At 40.7% G+C, this 19,685-nt stretch overlaps 2 protein-coding genes across 3 annotated transcripts; both read right to left on the minus strand.

The window, feature by feature from the left end:
- Nucleotides 1-5,082: 5,082 nt before the first annotated feature.
- On the minus strand, nucleotides 5,083-9,330 carry tbx6 (T-box transcription factor 6). Its single transcript, XM_073490341.1, has 8 exons — nucleotides 9,261-9,330; nucleotides 8,163-8,379; nucleotides 7,678-7,945; nucleotides 7,442-7,585; nucleotides 7,272-7,342; nucleotides 7,120-7,178; nucleotides 6,709-7,003; nucleotides 5,083-6,265 (listed from the first exon to the last, which is right to left on the minus strand). The coding sequence occupies exons 1-8, from the start codon at nucleotides 9,328-9,330 to the stop codon at nucleotides 5,083-5,085; spliced, it is 2,307 nt and encodes a 768-aa protein (XP_073346442.1).
- Nucleotides 9,331-12,943: 3,613 nt separating this feature from the next.
- nif3l1 (NIF3 NGG1 interacting factor 3-like 1 (S. cerevisiae)) lies at nucleotides 12,944-17,346 on the minus strand. 2 transcript variants are annotated; one of them, XM_073489553.1, is made up of 7 exons: nucleotides 17,259-17,346; nucleotides 15,831-16,429; nucleotides 15,481-15,637; nucleotides 14,249-14,372; nucleotides 13,967-14,105; nucleotides 13,490-13,573; nucleotides 12,944-13,270 (listed from the first exon to the last, which is right to left on the minus strand). In XM_073489553.1, exons 2-7 carry the CDS (start codon nucleotides 16,417-16,419, stop codon nucleotides 13,086-13,088), a joined length of 1,278 nt encoding a protein of 425 aa, XP_073345654.1. In that variant the 5' UTR covers nucleotides 16,420-16,429; nucleotides 17,259-17,346; the 3' UTR covers nucleotides 12,944-13,085. The 2 variants fall into 2 exon arrangements, with proteins under 2 accessions (XP_073345654.1, XP_073345655.1); XM_073489554.1 differs by lacking the exon at nucleotides 17,259-17,346 and adding an exon at nucleotides 17,052-17,107.
- Between the last annotated feature and the right edge of the window lie 2,339 nt (nucleotides 17,347-19,685).

A 19,685-nucleotide genomic window follows, 5' to 3' on the forward strand; every position in this document is an offset into this window, starting at 1 on the left:
CAATGGAGCTCTATGGTGCAGAGATTTAAAAAATACTCTATTAGGTTTTGAGCACAGACATTGTTGGATTTGGTCTTTTCATGGAATTTGTTGATATTATTACAAATGTATGATATCACAAGACTCATCCTTTACAATTTAGTAAAGAACTTGTAGCAGGAAAATGTTTTTAAATCAGCTTTGTCAGTCAAAAGGTAACAAAAGCAAAGAGCTTCTGGAGGGTCTAACACTCCCTAACCCAACCCTCTGATAATGTCCCATCCAATTATCTGTTTACTGCTGTTTACAAACTACTCCAACAAACCAACTGTGTTTTACAGATTCTGGAAGATACTTTTACCTGCTCATCAATTTATATACTGCATTTATTTATTTATATCTTAGCACTACATGTTAATTACAGACTGTTCTTATGAGTACAATTTTAGTTACTTGCCCAGCCCTAGTCAGAAGAATTAGCATTAATCAGTGACATAAAATAAATTAAGTAAATAAAGAAAGGGGGGCTTCAAGAGGGTCTCACCCACCCTAACCCTAACTCTTTGGAAATGCTCCATCCAAATTTGGTTTTAAATAATCAGACAATAATTTACTAACATTTTAAAGTTCACGGAAATTAGTTGCAAGTTTTCATTACTAATATAAATGATGTAACAGATAAATCTCACGTCGGATGTAAGTAAGTTTTAATGATAACAAAAAAGGGTTTGAATGGAGCATTTCCTGAAGACCCTCTTGAAGACATTTTCTTCATTTACACTAATTGTTTAGTAAATAAAAATGTAAATGTATAAAATTTAGTTATTTTAAGAATCTTATAAGGCAAGAATTAGTTTGAAGACTAACCATTGCTTAAGAACATCCTAAAAAAAAATTGTAATTGTTTTTACAGACTTTTTTAGGGGAAATGCAGAAACAAAAACAAAAAGGAAGACTTATTATTACTAAGTAACAGCAACAACAGTAACTGAAGGAAACACTGACCCGTTGGAAATGTTCCATCAAAATACAACAATACAAATAAAACTGGTCTATAAATTCTTATAGTTTCAACTTCTCATCAAGACTCAAATTTAAAAAGATGAAATTCATAAATAATTATAGAAGAATATAACTTGTCCAGTTCTTGAGTCATAATAATCTAAACATGGCTGAATGAAACATTTCCTGAAAACCCTCTTAAAGCCTTTCCTTCTTTTAAGGTTGTTATGAACATTTTTTGATGAAGCTTTTTTAAAAGGTGCAGTGAGAAAAACACCAATCTTTAGTTACTTTATGTGACAGTCAATGTATACTGGTTCTACTAACTCACCTGCAGGGCAGAGGTGGACGGCTGAGGGGTGGAACTCCCCTGTGGCTTTTCGTATATACAATTTTTTATACCTAACTCTTTGGAAATGTTTCATACATTCATTTACTTCCTCTTGTTCACAATGCGATGTAATGACCTAAGACACTAATTTAACAAGAAATCCAGTTCTGGTTATAATGTCTTAATCTTAATTTCGACCAACTGTCAGTTACAATTTTGAGATGTGAAAAAATCAAATGGGCGTTATGAAGAAAAAACAAAATAATTATTTTCTCTCTCTTGTTATTTATAAACATACATATTTAACACAGCAGAAAAAGGGGATTTGAATGAAACATTTCCAAGAGACCAGTCCAGAAGTCCTTTACTTCTTTTACAATTTTCAAATTCAATTTTAAAGGAAGTTTTTTTCTTACACTATGACTTATCTAAATTCTAATATACATCCTAAACTTATCAATACTTCTATGTTGTCTTTTAAAAGAGGGTACGAGAAGAAGAAGAAGAAGAAGAAGAAGAGCCTTATACTTACTTAAACCTATCACTTATCAATATCTTACACTAATGACTACTTACAGTATCTACATCTTAACTTATTATTACTTATCTACATGCTAAGCTTATTAGATGTCTATATCCTGCACTTATCCCTATTTTTTCTATATACTTTTTTTTTTTTTTTTTTCAAAAGGAGGAAAGTAGATAGTCGAAGAGTAGGATTTGGAAAAGTGTGTCTGTCTGTGGCGGTGGAATTGCCAATAAGTATACTTTACCTGATGTCCAGCTGGGCACTCACCTTTACCTGAGTGGAGTCTCACAGCTCTGCACGGTAAGGAGTACTGTACCACCATGCCCTGATAGCCTCCTGTGATTGTGCCTGAAGAGCAGGTGAAGCCCAGCTGGGGATGCGCGTGGCAGGGAAGGGACGGCTGGACACCATCCTCACAGAAGCGTCCACAACAAGATGCATCGGGGGACGGCTCGCCTGCTGTTCCCTCTCCCTCTCTGGACCCTGTTAGAGAGATGGAACAGGGAGGAAACAGGTAAGTTACAAGAATGAGACAGAGGAAGGATGTGGAAGTTTTCTTTTCTATTTTCTTGAAGGAAAAAAGTACATCCACATGACCTTTCTTGTGATCAAACAATCTTCTCTAAAAGTGTCTACTGGGATTCTTGCCTTCCTTTATTTTCAAGACTGACTATCCTTACTATCAACCTCCACAAAAAAAAGTTCTTAGTGTGTCTTCATTTCAGCAGAGTGTTTAAGGTCAACTACTCACCGGTTGCTGGGCACCTTCCTGCCCTCCATGCTGTGGGCCAGGGGTGGATGGCTGGGGTCTGGAGCTCCTCTCTGACTGGGTGAAGTTCACCTGCTGGGCAGAGGTGGACGGCTGAGGGCTGGAACTCCCATGTGGCTGCACAGGGTCCACCTGCCGGCCAGAGGTGGACGGCTGAGGGCTAGAGCTCCTCTCTAGCTGGGCGTTGTAGCAGGATCGCTTTCGCGGAGGCTCCCCGGGGCTGCTCTCCTGCTCACGCTTTCTCTTGTTGTCCTGTGAGAGAGATGGAGAGAGGATGAAAATGAAGGAATGATGTCAAACTTCTCAACTGAATCTCTTTCACACTGATTTTGTGGTCAAGTGGGATGAACCAGCGGGAAATAAATGAACAAATTATGAAGCTAGAACACGTCTGACCCAACAGACTTTGTAATGCTCATGATATTGCAGAAGTTACTTTTGTAATGTACCTATTCTCCCTCAGCTTTTATAGTCTCCTCCTCAGTTAGACTCAGTTACATTTGTCATAGTCACTTAAAACTATCTCCAGAATTGATCTGTGCAGTATGCATGTGGTCGTATGTTACAGGTAAAAATATTCACTTATATTCACAAGCTGCTTCTACCAGTTTATTTTATGTCATTAGCTCATCCCCAACAATTTGAACAAATTCACTAATTTCATTTTAAGGACAGTTGTTTTCACACATTCTTGAATTTTCTTAAAAAACTGAGACAGTTTTAAATTGTTCACTAAAATTGTGTAAAACATTTATTGTGAACAGCTGCCATGAAAAATGCCACCGCAAAATGCATTTCTTTGAGTTCTGCACACAGTTATAACAGACATCAACAGCAATAACCACACAGTATCTTTAATGCAACTCTAGTTAACTGAGATTTTAAATACATTTTTTCATCGTCAATCAGGAACCTTCAAAGCCATTGAGGCAAACCTTTATGAGGGCTCCAACTCACCTGTGGCTGCACAGGGTCCACCTGCTGGGCAGAGGTGAACGCCTGAGGACTGAGTTTTTCAGCTTTACAATGAGTCCCGACTTGGAATTAAAAATCCTTTTTAAAAAATTTAAGAGGTTTAAAACCAGAACTTTTTCCCTTTTGTTATTATTATTACTATTGTTGTTAGTATTAAAACTAAAATGTGACAAGAGGTTTACACAAATTTCATGAATTCAAACATCCTACTTTGAAAGGCTAACATTAATGTTTGCTAGTATTAACATTAGTGAGCAAGCTAATTACCCAAATGAAAAGAAAAGATATTGAATTTTTTTTTTTTAAACTAAAATATTTACGAATTATTCACACTTAAATAAGAGTTTACACTAAAATCATGTATTGAAATGTCATTCTTGAAGGCTAACATTAATGTTAGCTAACATGCTATGACACTGCAGATTCAAAATTCTAAAAGGCTTTTAAATTATGCATGATGGGTTGTTATTATTTTCCTTTCACTGGTTAGGCCTCTTTTTAATGGAAAATTGAATAATTCACACTTAAGTGCTAGCATGAATGTTAACTAGCAATAACTTTAGCTAACATGCTTATTACCCAAAAGACGCAGATATTGAACTTGAATTTTTTTTAAAGGCTTTAAAGTAATTATAAGTTAATATCCTTACCTTAACCATGGTTAAGGCGGTGGGACAACTGGGGTCAGTCACTGGTTCTTGAGGTTGCTCTGGGTTGGTGGTCTCTTTCGCTGTTAGCTGCTAGCTTGTGTTTAGAATTCTCTGGTGGGATGTGTCGGGATTTCACGAGTTAAAATGGCGGAAGCAAATTGGGCCGTTTCATATTTATATGCGTCCATAGCAACCATAGAATCCTCTCATTACGTCATTAAGGCAGGCCAGTATTTATTTAATTTTTTTATTTGTATAGCCTACATATATATGTTATATATAATTTATAAAAAAGAATATAGGGAAAAAATGTTGGAATACTCCCCATTATTTATTAAATCAATCATTAATCAGGTTTATATTTATCACACAGACATGAGAGCGGTATCAATGTTTTCATTTAACTTGAGAAGAAAGTGAAGTAGCACGTTTCCCAAACTGTTTTACTTTAACAGAAGACTTTTGTAGGTTTTTAGTTTTTTTTGCCAGATAGGCGAATCCAGATATCTAGCTAGCAAAACAAAGAACCCCATTTATATTCTATACAGTCATTTTTTTAGCCTGTTAAGTGTTTCAGTTGCAAAGAAATGAACGACAAAATCCTTAAATACAAGACTCTTTTTTTTATTTTTCACACTGGAATGGATATTTGAAAAAAAACATCTTTCACAACTATATATACAAATTTGCTTCAATTTCATAAATCTGCTTATCAGCTAATTTCTTGGGAACACAAACACACAAAGTACAATTGGTCTACTTGAATTAATGCTACACATTGATTAAAAAAAAAACCTAAAAGCGCTATCAAGCCAAAATATTTCATCAACAATAACGTTCCTGTGTTTTAAAACACAGCTCTTGTGCTCATGTCCAGGTAAGACCCCTGGGGGTGGGCGTGGCCATGCTGGTGCTGTCTGTACAGATGCCTGAATGGGATGGAGAGGGACGAGTGAGGGTCCTGACAAAGCCGGAGAGGGTAGGACGGAAAGGCAGGGTAGAGGGATTGGGGAGGGTTGGAGGTGGGAAGATTGGAGGGAAGTGATGGATCCAGCTGAGGGAGAAGAGACGGGTGGTGCAGTACCATCTCCGGGCGGTAGGGGGCGGTGTGATTGAATTGAGGGATGGCACCTATTTCCACTGGAGGGTATGAAGAGCAGGTGGAGGAGGAAGTGGAGGGATTGGGCAGATTTTGAGGATGGGCTGCTGGTGGCAACGAGGATGCAGACTGCTGGAAGGAAGAGGCCAAGCAAGAGGAGGGCTGGAAAGGAGGGTGAGGAAGGGAGGATGATGGGTGAGTGAAGGAGGAGTGAGGGAAGGCAGCAGAAAGGGAGGGAGTCTGGGCTTGGTGGCTCAGATTTGGGAGGTGCAGGGCAGGGTGGGCAGAGCTGGGAGGCACATTTGGAAAAGACAGATTTTGCATGTGTGGAGGGACGGAGGTGAAGGCAAAAGATGCCGGAGCAGCGTGAGAGGGGAGGGAGCAATGCATGATGGGAGCTGGTTGGTTTTGGTGAGCGGTAACTGGAGCAAGAGGAATATTTGTATCAATAAATGCTGCTGAGTTTTGATCACTAGGTGCATTATTTCCACCAGGCTGGGCGAGCAGAGACTGAGCTGATATCTGACCCTGAAGACCTGACTGACACGTGGAGGGCGGGGCAGAAAAAGAGGCGTCTGTAGGTGTGTGCGGGCTGATCATCTCTGGGATGGTGTGATAGGTGTCGGCAGAGTGGGGGGAGGATAGAAGTGGCTGTGGCGAGGAGGAGTTAGAAGGAGGTGGAGTGGGGAAGGTGAAGGAGGTCTGCTGCAGTGAGGGTGTGGTGCTGGAGGGGGAGGAGAGCGCGGGGGAGGAGGCAAGAATGGAGGGATAGTCGATGGGAGGCTGAGGGTTGGATGCATCTGAAGAGTTGGGGACAGGGAGGGAGGAGAAGGAGGAGGACTGAGAGAGGGCAGCCGAGGGGAAAGAGGAGGAGTTGGGCTGAGTGGCAGGGAAGGTGGCGGTGTAAGCGGGTTCGCCAATAGTGTCCGATCTGTGGAGGAGAAAAAGAAGTATATATGTTCATTTTAATGTTGAAAAGACACGATTAGTCAACAATTTTGCTATTACAGTTAGTAATTTCAAGCAAAAATGAAAAACATTTGCTGGTTTCTGTGTGTCAGATGTTCCCCTGGCCCCTCAGGACATTTTTAAGGACCATTTTTCAATAGAAAGGAAGATGATCATTTTAAAGGAACAGCTGACATTTGGGTAATTCACTTATTCCCTTTCTTGCTGAGAGTAAGATGAAAATATTCATGCCACTCTCAAATCTCTTTACCTAATATAAACCTGGAGGCAAGTGACATTTAGCTTAGCTTAGCATAAAGACTGAAAATCAGGCAGAAACAGCTAGCCTAGCTCCTGCCAAAGGTAACAAAATATAACTCCACTAATTATCACACAAAGTAAACTCCTGTCTTTCTGCACACCTACCTTTCAATCATACTATTGGCCACCTCACTTCCTGGTGTGCTCTGCATCCCATTGGCCATCGAGATGCCGATATCAGACATCTGGGATGCCATGAATGCCTGGCCGAGGTCCAGTTGCTGCTCCGGGACCAGCGTGTCGTGATAGGAGGCCTCCTCTGGTCTGTAGCCACAGGAGGGATCAGGCAGCGGGGGCAGAGAGGCCAGAGCGAGGGCCTGCAGGTCTGTGGTGCTGCTGGTGGCAGTAGTGGTTATGGGCTGCGGCAGAAGCTCAGCAGAGTCGCATGGATCACAGTTCACTAAGAGGGACAGATGGAGGAGTGGAGAAGTTTTAGGAAAAAGGCGATACAGGAAGTGACAAAATAAAGTCCAAATTCATGACTTAAACTGGTGCAAGTCTGTTAATCCTGCTTACCAATATCCAAGGTTTCTGTCACGGTGGACATTTTGCGCTTCTGTCTTGCATCTCTTTGTCTGCAGAGAAGAAAAAATGAGTTTAGATCCTCCATATGTTTGCAACGATTAAAAGTGTATGTATCTGTATGTGTGTGTTTCTCTGTGAATTACTTTTTACTGTTCATGCCTTCCTCTCTGAAGCCTTTTGCGAAGGGGTTGGAGTTGATCTTCAGCTCTGTGATCTGAAAACAACAAAGAAGAAGCGTACAGTTGGTTTACCTTCTCTTCTGCTTGTGTTCGTGGCCCCGCTTTCTTAGTATATAAATGTATTATTTTGGTACCTTGTTGTTCTGGTAGGCGGTGACTGTGATAAACTGGGTCTCAGGGAACACAAAGGAGTGTTGACCTCCACCCCACCTCAGCACATCTCTGGCTTCAATCACATGAATTCTAGGCTGGTAGCGATGCAGCGAGTGTAAGATTATCTGCAAAGAAAAGAAAGGAAATTGACTCAAAATGCACCATAAAGACACAATCTGCCAGTGAATGTTTGGCACTGTATTTCTGCTGTGCTTACATGTCCCTGTGTGTCCAGTGTGTTGTTGGTGAGCTTGGCATAGTGAAACGAGATGGTGCGGCTCTGCCAGTGAGCCCCAGTGGCGGGTGAGTCCGGGTGGATGAACACTCGGTCGGGTAGCCTCGCCTCTGCACCGCCAACGGCCTGCCAACCGCCGCCTTGGAAACGGTAGCGGGAGTTGTCTGCCGGGATGATGTCCAGGAGGAGGATGTAACGGAGAGATGGGTTCAGGCCCGAGACTTTCAACCTCAGCCCAGGGAACATCCGCCTAGGAGAAGGAGGGAGAGGGGACAAGAGTGAGCTCACTTTTTGGCAGATGAGGGCAGAGATGAAGAGAGAATCGTGGGAAAATGCAAAAACAATGTAAGAAACAGGCTTGAAAAAGTTGCAGAGAAGAAATTAACTGAATGGTTAATATGGAAGATTAAAAAGTTAAGGTATAGACAGAGTGTGGGGTCAAAGGTCTTTGCACTATCTCCTCTCACCTGCCCTTCTTGGTGATGATCATCTCCGTCCCCACCGAGCTGAACTGTTTCCATAGAGACGCGTTCTCCAGCTCCATCCTCACGTCATCTTTTGGGGTTTTGGTGGCGGGCTCGTTGGGGACAGGGGGAGGGGCCAGCAGCCTTGGGGGCAGGGCCTTGGCCGCCACGTCACAGGCGGGAGGCGGGTACATTGGCATGTGGGCCGGAGCCTGCCGGTCTGTGGGGACACACAAAACCATGATTAAATGTAGGAACCACTTATAAACACATTCATTTGAAATATTGCAGAATATTGCAGGTGATGTAAAAAGCCCTGTAGATGGACTTTTTTTTTTTTAGCAAAACATCCCGTGGCCTCTCTGAGGTATCTAGGAATAGAACATGTCCTCCCCCACAGATGAAAAGGTGGCACTGAGAAACATCTCCTCAAAGAGAACAACATCTATTTATATGGATCACCTTCAAACTCAGCGCCCCTCAAGTCCTCTTTATAAATAAGATGGTTTGTTAGTGACGTTTTCTTTGTTTCTTCTGCCAGAGAGGATTTCATCCCTCTATTTTGCTCAATTAAAAATGTTCAATTTATTTGTTAGCATTTTGATAATTTGCTTTAAATTTTTGGATTTAGATGGCCTGTTTTCTAAAATATAACTAATTTTAACCAGTTTCATTCTGATCTTATACTCAGATTTGTATCCAGTTGATTGCCTTTTTTATTATATTTTATTTATACATGTTTATGTATACACTTTTTTTTCTTCATATTTAAGATAAATGATCAGTATATGTTGTTTTGCACATTACATATTTGATTGAGTTTATCTTAGAAATGTGCACTACCCCTGTGGTTATAGATAGACCAATAGGAGGCTTGGGGCCCGTGGGCCAAAGTTGGTCTGCCATAAGTTTCTATCAAAAAAAGAAATGAACACATTTATAACGATTTCTCATAATCTGAGCATGACAGGCAGAGTGACACTTTTTAACCAATCAATTAAGGGGAACTTCTGATCCATAACATTATCCTAAAATTACAATTCATGTGTATCATATCTACTTCTATCTCTCACACTCACATGCATGTATACACACACTCACCTCTGTAGAAGCAGTCTCCGATCCTCTGTGGTCCCAGAGTCAGACTGGGGTACATGTCCACGCTCAGCATTTTCCTTGTGTGTGTGTGTGTGTGTGTTTGTCCCTTAATTCGTCCTCTTCACCTGCTGCAAAGTAACATTTCACTCTTCAACTCTCGCTGTCTCCTTCTCTGTTTCCTTCCACAGACACGTGATATCAATCTTCTGTTGCTCTTTCTTGCCTCTATTTCTGTTCTGATCCCTCTGCTGTGCTTTGCTACAAATGCCCACAGTGGTGCATCGCTCTGTTAAATAGGTGTGTGGATCTTCACACATGAGGCCAAATGGCCTTTTCTTTTGGCCTCCCTGCCTCGCCACACTCTTCTTCCCTTCTGTTCCTGCTTGATAAACACAAACACTCATATCAAAGGTGATCTGAAACATCTTGGGTTTACTTTAGAGTGGGAAAAGTTATGTGCTTTGTTATTTCATGTCAGTAGAGGTAGAAGAAGTACTTCCACTCCAGTACTGCTTTGAGTTATTTGTATTCATTTTTGGTGCTTTTTAAATTATTTTTCACTCCATTTCAAAAGGCAAATATTGTGTTTTATTTGCAGTTACCAGCTACTTTGCAGATAAGCATTATACATACAAAGAAAACAAATCTGCTACAAGTTAAACTACTCAAATGATATAAAGTAGTTCAAATTTGCTCCACCTCCAAAATTAAAATTCTGCTTACACATTAATGCATCAACAAGTAAATTATATTATATATGCATGATACTTATATATATGATAAGTACATTTTGTTGCTGATACATCTGCACTTTTACAGTATTTTAACATTTTGTTGTTGGATCTGAATATTTCTTCCAAAAGAAACAGTCTCTGATATTATATATATTTATCCTCACTTGTAGTCATGAGTAAAGCATTTATTCAGAGGTACACGATGTGTACTGCCATTTTTAATAATATTTTTCTGTGATTTATTCAACAATTCTGGGAAATGCTACTCAAATTTCAACTGGCTCCTACACACACATAGAAATGTGTTTACTGACAGCTCCCCTGTGGCTGTTTGACGACTTGATGACATGTTTCTTCCTCTCACCACTCTGCTTATTAGGCTCTCTCAGCAGGGAGTCGGGCCTTGAATGAATGAAGGTGGAAGAGGAAGAGTTTGGCCGACAGCTGCAATTTGGCCACAAGGCAAACATAAGTGTCTAGAAGGTTATATGAGAAGTTTTAATTCAGGTATGAGCCCAGTCTTGCAGTTGATTCAGGGAAAACATTTCCTATAATATTTAACGCTTTTTAACACTGTTGACTTGATTCTATATAATTCTGCTGTTTTGTGAAGGAGGTTTGGTGAGCAGACAGGATGAAAGACAATGAAACGCACAATGTAGACCACACACACAAACCTCTGTTGGTAGTTCCAGACGGTCTGCTAGTTAGTAAATGTAGGCCTACTCATCATAAAGCTGAGTCTCTCCTATTGGTGTTATATTAATATGTTAGTGATTTTTTTTTATTGAACCACTGAAAAGCAGCATTTTAATGTTCCTTCCAGAGGGAGCTATTTATAATGATTTTATATACTTTCTTTGGTAGTTTAACCTACAGCAATATATAATATTCTATCTATCTACCTATCTATTCTCACTCTTCACATGTTTTTCAATGTAAAAGAGTAAAATAGACATTTTTTGTCCCACTGAAATATCATGTAGCACAGCAGTACATTAGCATCAATGGAAAAACCTTTTACGTCAGTGAAATACTTAATGTACTTAGTTATATCTGTATTATAAAAGTACCCAAAGGTCATACCAGAGTTAAAGTACAGAAATAATGTTAAAATATTACTTAAGTAATAGTGAAATTCATCCATAAAAAAAATACTGAGGAAAGTGTCTGATAATAAATGTACTTAAGTATCAAACGTACAAGTAAAAGTACATTTTACATACTGTATATTGACATGTACGTATGTATACACATATATATATCTGGATCAGATATGATGCAGCATGCTCCAAAGTAACTAGTAACCTAATTTATCAAATAAATGTTGTGGAGTAAAACTACAATATTTGCCTCAAAAATGTAGTGAAGTATAAAGTATCAGAAAATAGAAATACTCAAGTAAAGTACCTCAAAATTATACTTGAGTCAGTGTTCTTAGTAACATTACAGCATCAGATATGAGGATATACGTGTCTAATCGGCGCAAAATGTTAAAAGGCCGAGAGGAAAAAAAAAAGTCAGTATGCAAACCAGCTGTGATATGATTTTAGATTTCTGCAGCTCAAAGTAATCGACAGCAAAAAGCCGTATTCCTTCTCTTTTATTATTTTACTGGCCGTCGTCAACAAGTTCCCCGTTCTGCTTTTGTTGCTTAATCTTGAATTCCTTGAACTGACCATGGTCAAAACAAATCCTCACCAGAGACTTAAATATGCAAGAAGCAGTGATGCTTTTTGGAGGACTGGTCAACAGACCATGGGGGCTCTTTATCAGAGGATTACTGTTACATCATGAGTCGAGCCTTTTCAACTTAAATGATCAAACAGGATAAACTGTGAGGCTTTTTGTCTGTCTGGGAGATTTTATGTGAAGATCAATACTTAGAAAATGAAAACTTGGAATGTTTTTTGCTGAAAACCAGGGCCCAAATCTACCTGCTCAGACATTTCTGCCACTATAAGAGCAACAGCTGGGGTCACATTACAGGAGTGAAGTCTAAATGTTGTTCTAGGTGTTGTTTTCCTTCTCCATTTGTGCGCGCATGTATACGTGTGTTTGTCAGTGGGGATAAAAGCGAGCGAGGGCCGAGAGGAAGCAGAGGTGTGAACGCCATGCTGAGAGTAAAGTCATTACCTTGATGGGGGCAGCGAGGTGTGCGTGACGTCTCTTAATGTTTTTACGAACTGACAGGTGTGTCGCAGGCGCTGCGGCCACCAGACTCTATAATGGCCGATGATGGGGATTGTTACTGGTTTTGTTTTCTTACCATTACAGGAGCGGGGGAAGGTGGTGCATGCTGTTTACAGTGCATTAAGTATTAGCATAGGCCTGCTCTTTGACATGGATGTGCTAAGTGGTTTGATTTCCACCTTCGTTTGCTTACTGAGGTCTAAAGGTCAGGTTCTTTAAAAATGTATAAAATATCATAAATTGTGTTTAAAATTTTCATTTCCGGTTCACTTTTGATGCAGATGCTCCTGCTGTTTGAACACTCCCTGTAAAACAGAAGCATGTTTATGATGAACAACCTTTTAATCTGATGAGGATTACGTTTTTTTTTTTCAGTTCCTGTGTGCAGGATGCAAACACTCTTCCTTTTATGTAATTTTTTTATTTGTGGATGTTGAAATTCCCTCTGCACACCGGCACAGGGGGCACTTAAGGTCAGTGGTTATTAGGATTAAATCACGATATGTGTAGTCCATAAATAAATCCTCTGCGTGCAAAACGACACATGCCGCCAGATTTCAGATTACATGCTTTTATCTTTGGCTCCCGCCGTGAATTTGAGGTTATCTTTTTTTATACAACACGCCCAAAGTCCATTTTTTTGATCAACCAGATTCCATTTTTATTAAGAGACGGCAGGAAAACATGATAAATAATACAACATGAACCGAGGAAGCCCTATTCATCATAACATGTTGCACTGATACACTGTGCAACTGGTTTACGGTCACTGGACAGCTTGGAAGATAGTTTATTTTTAAGCAATCATGTAACACAAATCAATTTAAAGCAGACATTGCTTTTGTACAGTCAACAATTTTATCCAACAAGACTGACTTGTGCAACTGTTGCTCAAAATGGGTCAGACCACCTCCAGAGGGTCTCTGTCAGCCTTCGACACCACCACTGTTACGCTGTCAGGAAGACGCACAGCCAGCCTCTCCCTGAACACAGCCAGAAAGCCTCGCTCACTGTTGCTATGGTCACTGAGGATGACGCTGGTTCCCTTAGCCGAGGCGTCCAGCACTTCATGGTGGGACATCTCACCTGAACAGTGGATATAAAAATTACATCTGCAGGCATAGCGATGTCAAGCAAATACATTAGCAGTAGGATATTGACTTCTACCTAAAAAACCCTTCTGTTTTCCTTCATTCATTTAAACTAATAATAACAATAATTGTCTGATACTGTGATGCCCTTAAACTGTGATCTTTTCTGAGATTTTGAATTAAACTAAACTGGGGTTTTGTTCAAAATGCCTACCTGTGATGTAGAGGTCTGCCTTGACTCCATTCAGCACCGAGGCCCCAGATCCAGCACACACAGCCACAGTACACACAGAAGACTCTGGGAAATATCAGAACAAAGACTAACTGACATTTACCACGAAGCAAACATGAAAGTTTGAAATCAATGCATGATATGAATTTGCTTCATTTTAGTGGCACTGGGGCTGTTTGAGACTTTGATTGCTTTGATTGTGTGAACTATTAATCCTCAAAGAATCCAAAGTCCAGGCTGACATCTCTGGCCGTACTTGTCATTTACCTTCATGTTCAGGCTGAAGACTAGGGTTTTTTTTTTTTTTCAATTTGTGCACATTTGTGAAACCAGCAGATTTGTTGTTTGCTCGGTATAACAATTGCAGACCATCAGGACATCTGCTGGGCTAATTAGTAAGTATTCTTATCCTCTACTTTGTTGTTCTGCAGCCTGCTGTTTTGTATAAGTGTTCATTACCAAGCGTTTTCCCCCATCCTAGAGCCAAACGGAGGTGACTCAAACCCAAGTGGGACTTCATTTTCTGGATGGCAGTGGCCACGGTTACAGGCTGGTCCAAAATACTATGTCGACCTTGGCCATGGCCCGGAAGAGGGGGCTGCAGGGCACAAAAGATGGCAAGTTAGTACAAAAGTTTCAGTTTCCAGTGAACGACAATTGTGCTAATTCTTAAAAATAACGACATTATTGGAAAAATCATGGCATTTGCTGAATTTCTTCAGTGTGCTGTTTGTGCTGTACCTTTTCTAACTTCAGGATGTTGAGGGACAGGCTGGGAGCGTTGTGTCGTAACAGGGTCTGGACACTGGGGGTCAGTGCTGAGTCACTGCAGGTCACACTGACATGGATCCCACTGCTGTCCGGTCTGTTACGAGGGCAAATAAACTGTTATTCACCAGGGCAAGTGACTTGTGGTTAAACCTATTACCTACAAATTCTGTGGACCTTACATCAGTAATGACCGTGCTCCAATTTATATGAACGTCTAGTTTCTGTTCATTTCAGTAAGTTGCCTTCACACTTGCTGAAAAAAGGAAATCAACCAGGCAGAGTGCATGAGTTTGAGCTTTTACTTTGCTGTCAAAGTTAAGTTACCAGCTTCTGGTGGTGGAGTTGAGAGCAGGGCCTGTGTGATGTATCAGGCTCTTTGTGGGAGCTCTGACACCCAAGGTGTGAAAAGTTAGTCCCAAAATGCATTGCATTCACAGGCTAAGTGGCCAGTAAAATAAAGCAAATCTGGATGTTGTGACTGCAGTAGCAGTGGCTGTTTCTTCATTTAAACTGACTCCTAAAATGTTGTACAAACAGTTTTCATAACTTTGAGTAAAACCCAGATTAAAAAATAACTGTGGATTAACTGTGAAGGTTTAGGTGCCTGCAAGCTGATTTCATGCTGTACTGAAATTAAGGAAATTACAACCCGTTTTGTTAAAGAGTGAAATCCTTTTTGATTAACCAGAAGCAGCGGTTATAGCGCTCTGCTCAAAGCCACCAGACTCCATGGACAAAAACAGTAATTCTACCTCGATTGGTTGGTTTGTTTGTGTTTTTGTGCAACTTTGGTGTTTTTAACACATTACTTCAGAATTGACAAATAATGTGTGCAAACATCTGAGTCACACAATAACAGAAACATACTAACGGATTAAGGAAGCGGTAGACCAGCAACTAGACCAGTGTCCTGCAAGGTAAAATCACAGTTTTTTTGTCAATGGAGTCTGGTGGATTTGAACAGAGCAACATAGCAGCCGTTTCTATTTAAACAAAAAGGATACTCATTAATTAAAAGATCTATCTCTTGAAGGATACTTTCTGTGAAGTTGTCAGCCACTTAAAATAACAATCTGAGCCTCATCTTTCTGTACTTATTAGTCATTTGGGCCCCACAATATGCAAAACATAGGGCCCAGTTTAAGTGCTAATTCATAAACACATCCTTGGCACACATATTGGTGTAGGCAAACGTGCAGGACCTGTCAACTGAATGTTGTATTGTTGTTCCACTGTCACAAGCCTTCAGTTCCTCCATAACAGCATTTAGTTCCTCTGTGTTCTTGACCATGAATTCCAGTTTGTGACTATGGGAGGCGCCACCAAGAGCCTGACTCAGCACAGACACCTGACCGCTACCTAAGAATCAGAGGAAGACACCAGAGATGGAAAAAAAAACTCAGGGGACAAGTCTGAGGACACTTGGTCAGAATAGTTGACCATTGGGTCAGTGTCATGTGTCAAAACATTTTATCCTGTACCTTCATTAAATATGCACAATGAGTGTGTGTAGGTGTGTGTGGCACATTTTCCATTCAGGATGACCTCTTACCAAGTCCCCCGACCAGCCAGTCGTTCACTCCTCCTTTTACACTATCCCACGACGTGTGAGGGGAGAAGATCGCTATCCCAGCCTCCACTGCCTGGATCGCCAATCGCTGCTTCCAGTCCTTCTGAACCAGACGTTTGATTGGTCGAAACAGCGGAGGGTGATATGAGATAATGAGGTCGCAGCTCATGGCCTGTGCTTCCTCCATGACGGCATCTGTAAGGTCGTTGGTTAGCAGGATGTTTTTAATGGGCCGAGATTTGCTGGGCTCCACCAGCAGGCCGACATTGTCCCACGACTCAGCCAGAGACAGAGGAGCAAGCTGCTCCATCACCTGTAGAACTTCTTTCAGCTCCATCAGGCCTGGACTGTGACAATGAGAGACGCAGCGGGTGGAAGAGAAGTGGAGGGATGAGTTTATAGGGAGTGAAGCGTGTTGGCTTGTCAAGAAGCTGTGACTGTGAGCCGGTGGAGGAAAAGATGGTGAGGTGGATATGGTAGTGGTGTAGAGAGCAGCCTGAGAGGTCAAGTTCCTCCTGGTACAAAGTCGACTAAAGGTGGGCGAGAAAAGGCTCCTACATCCAGCCAACATCAGTGGAGACCTGTGTGAACAGAATAATGTAATGAGGTCCTACCTTATCTTCACCTTAATTGCTTCCAGTGATGTAACTAAGTGGCTACTTTGCATTCTGGGTAATGTAGGTGTCAGGTTTTTAAAAGGTGGAATAACGCATGGAGTAAGAAAGGTGATATCTCTGGTTCTGCAGCATCAATTTTGACCATTTGTTTTTAAACCATCCACAATGAGTCCAACAGTGTCATAGGAGTGTAATGCTAGACCAGTGGACTGCTTCTCAAAACCTGGCACCTCAATTACCCACAATGCAACTTCGCTACTGAGTGACATCACTGGAGGCAAGTTATCAGATTGCATACAGCTCTGGAGCCAAAAAAGCCTTCATACTTCTTTTTCCACACATGCAGTAGTACTCTCCCAGACCCATAAACACACTTTAATGAGTAAAATTCAAAAATAAATTTAAAAAAAGTAGAACCTCTAAGACTTCAACCAAAATCACCAGTCTGAGCAGTTAGCAATACATGTAAACAACCTGAACTTTGTGGCAACTGTTAGCCAAATATCTGGCTAATTAGGATGACAGTGAAGATTTCTGAAGCCTCATATGTATCAAATTGATGTTTTACAGGAGTAAAGTGCTCTACCTGTGTTTCAAACCTTGTTCGTGGATCTAACAGGACTTCCAGTTATGACCTGGGACATGTCACTGACTGCAGGGAAGCATGCAGCTACCAGCAGAGCTAGCTAGGTAGTAAGCTATCATTAGCTGCTTTTACACGCTAAATCGTCACCACGCTATTTGAAAATAAAGCATCAACATGTGGATGTGTGCATGAGTGAGTATTACATACTTCGGCTTGCCTTTTCACTTCAGAAGACTACTAGCGCTCTGTTGCTGGACACATTTCTCCTGAAGTGACGGAGAGGCTGCGCTAACGCGAGAACTTACTGATTGTCCCTTTCCGGCTTCCGTTTCTCCGTGTGACGGTTTCGATTGGACGGCTGAAACGTCAGTGAATATCATAGTGAGCACATTTTGTGCGAAAAGGGACAAAGTATGAGTTTTTAATGCATTACCACTGGCTGTAATTGTAGTTAAATAGTTTTGTTTCTAGTAATACTTCACCTTATACATGGATACATTACATTAAAGTAAACATTTACTTTGAAACGAGACAATGAATCCACGTAATCAGGCTATAGTCATGTACTTGTGACTATATAAAGATTAATTTAATAAAGGTTCATTAAAAAAACATAAAATAATAAAAGTTTCATCACAAATAGGCTATTACACACTAGTAAAAAATAAAAAGTACTGGCAGCTCTTGACAAATTGATTCATCACACCCACTCAGTGATATGAGACCTTCTGAGAGACAATAGTCCTTTATATTTATATGCAAAACCTTTACTGGACTGTTTCACAAATAAATAAGTGAAAAAAGCAGTTTCCAGTTTGTTTTGATGTTGTTTTTTTGCAGACATTGTTGAAACAACGTAAAGGTAGGTTAAACCCTTTGACCCCTGACTCTGGGGGATCAGGCTCCTCTTTGTTGTGATCTGTAATGACACTGGATTCAGATTCTGGTCAGTAGGCTACAAATGCAGAGAGATCATGTTTTTGCAGGAACATATTAATATAGTTTTATTCTCTAGTTCTCAGACTGGCCGATTGGAACAAAAAAAAATACAATGTATAACAGTATATTACTAAAACTTGTACACATTGAAATTTTGCAAACTTAACTCGTAGGGGTGAATTTAATCAGATGAATCTGAAGCATTTACTGAGCTTTTTATTGTAATCAGAACGTCACAAAGTTTCCTTATCCCCACAACAGATGTGTCCTGTCAAAAATACACTTGAGCAACCCACAGAACAACTTTGCATTCAGCTCAGTTAGTGAGTAACATGTATCCTATAGTTGCAGGCATTACATAACGCTGTGATGTTATAAAACAAATTCACAGATTAATGTAAACAGGAAAAGACTGGATGACTGATAGACTGTGTTAACCCTCACAGCGCAGGTGGCCCAGCAACAGATACCCCGGTCACATCCGCCATTTCTCAGAAGGATTATGAGGTCTTCTGGAATAAATAGATAAACAAAATCCGCACGCACACAAAAACAAATCAGACAGTTATCAATGCTGGGAGAAACGCAGTTCTCATTAACATGCACGCCGGCAAGCTGCTGGGCAGAGGGGCTACCTTTGAACTGAGTCAGAAAGAGACCAAGATGGAGAGAGAGAGGGAGAGATTATTGTGGATTAATGCAATAAAGGTCGATGCTGGATGTTAGAGGGATCAGGGAAGGATCAGGGCAAAGGCCGGTCAGCGAGCATTACATCATCTGATTCTTTCTTTGGACTCATCAACCTCTCTGGTCACTACACCCCTCATGTGCACATGGTACCCCCTCTTCTCACACACTATACATTATAAAAGCAATGACACAATGTTAACCCATCCTAAATGACTCTTGTCTGTCTCACTCTAACTGCCCACACACACACAAACACACACACACACACACACACACACACACACACACACACACACACACAAACACACACACACAAAAGAGCAGTTTTAAACAACACAAGAAAACACTTTTTCATTAAGCACATTGGCATGCTATACCTTCCTTGTCTAATCTGTGGAGCGCCACCGACAGATGTGCGTAGTTATTAGGTCTGTGTTTTCAGGGAGAGAACAGCTTCACTTTTGTTAATTGGTACTATAAGCCCTCTCGCCCCATCTGTCCGTCCATTTTAAGTTCTGTCCGATTTGTCATTCAATAACATCTGTCTGGCTGATGTGCACAGACAGACAGACATTCAGAGAGGGGTGCATTGTGTTCCCGTCCACATCCTTAAATTCCCCTCACGAAGATGTCCACGAGAATTAACAAATTGTACTTGTTCCATTCAAGAATGACTCTCTAAATGGCAAAATTCTGGGAAATGTACATCTTTTTCCTCTTTTTTTTCACGCTTAATACCTAGAAATCTGTTATGCATAATGTCATGATGTCACAATTTTGGGATGCTGTTTATCAAATGAGAAGCCGGTCCATTTTTGGTCTCTTTATCCAAAGCCAGGGCAGAGAAGTTACTCAATCCTCAACATTTCTGCCCACAGCACAGCCGCATCACTGATGTTTCTGGTTTCCAAATCCCTTCTCTGGCACATGAAATACATACAGATCATTGCATGGATGTATTATACAAGCACAAGTTATGTGTTATTATGCAAGTTGATTTATTAT

Source organism: Pagrus major, chromosome 20 (genome assembly GCF_040436345.1).
Source record: "Pagrus major chromosome 20, Pma_NU_1.0".
Lineage (NCBI taxonomy): Eukaryota > Metazoa > Chordata > Actinopteri > Spariformes > Sparidae > Pagrus > Pagrus major.

Excerpts from the sequence above, each read along its gene's own strand:
- tbx6 (XM_073490341.1), bottom strand. The coding sequence starts at position 9,330 with ATGCTGAGCGTGGACATGTACCCCAGTCTGACTCTGGGACCACAGAGG. Across the intron at positions 7,004-7,119 it reads GACAGAAACCTTGGATATTG|TGAACTGTGATCCATGCGAC; the intron begins GTAAGCAGGATT and ends TGTCCCTCTTAG. Across the intron at positions 6,266-6,708 it reads GCCAATAGTATGATTGAAAG|ATCGGACACTATTGGCGAAC; the intron begins GTAGGTGTGCAG and ends TCTCCTCCACAG.
- nif3l1 (XM_073489553.1), bottom strand. The coding sequence starts at position 16,419 with ATGTTGGCTGGATGTAGGAGCCTTTTCTCGCCCACCTTTAGTCGACTT. Across the intron at positions 15,638-15,830 it reads CTGGCTGGTCGGGGGACTTG|GTAGCGGTCAGGTGTCTGTG; the intron begins GTAAGAGGTCAT and ends TCTGATTCTTAG. Across the intron at positions 14,373-15,480 it reads ATACAACATTCAGTTGACAG|ACCGGACAGCAGTGGGATCC; the intron begins GTCCTGCACGTT and ends CCCTCGTAACAG.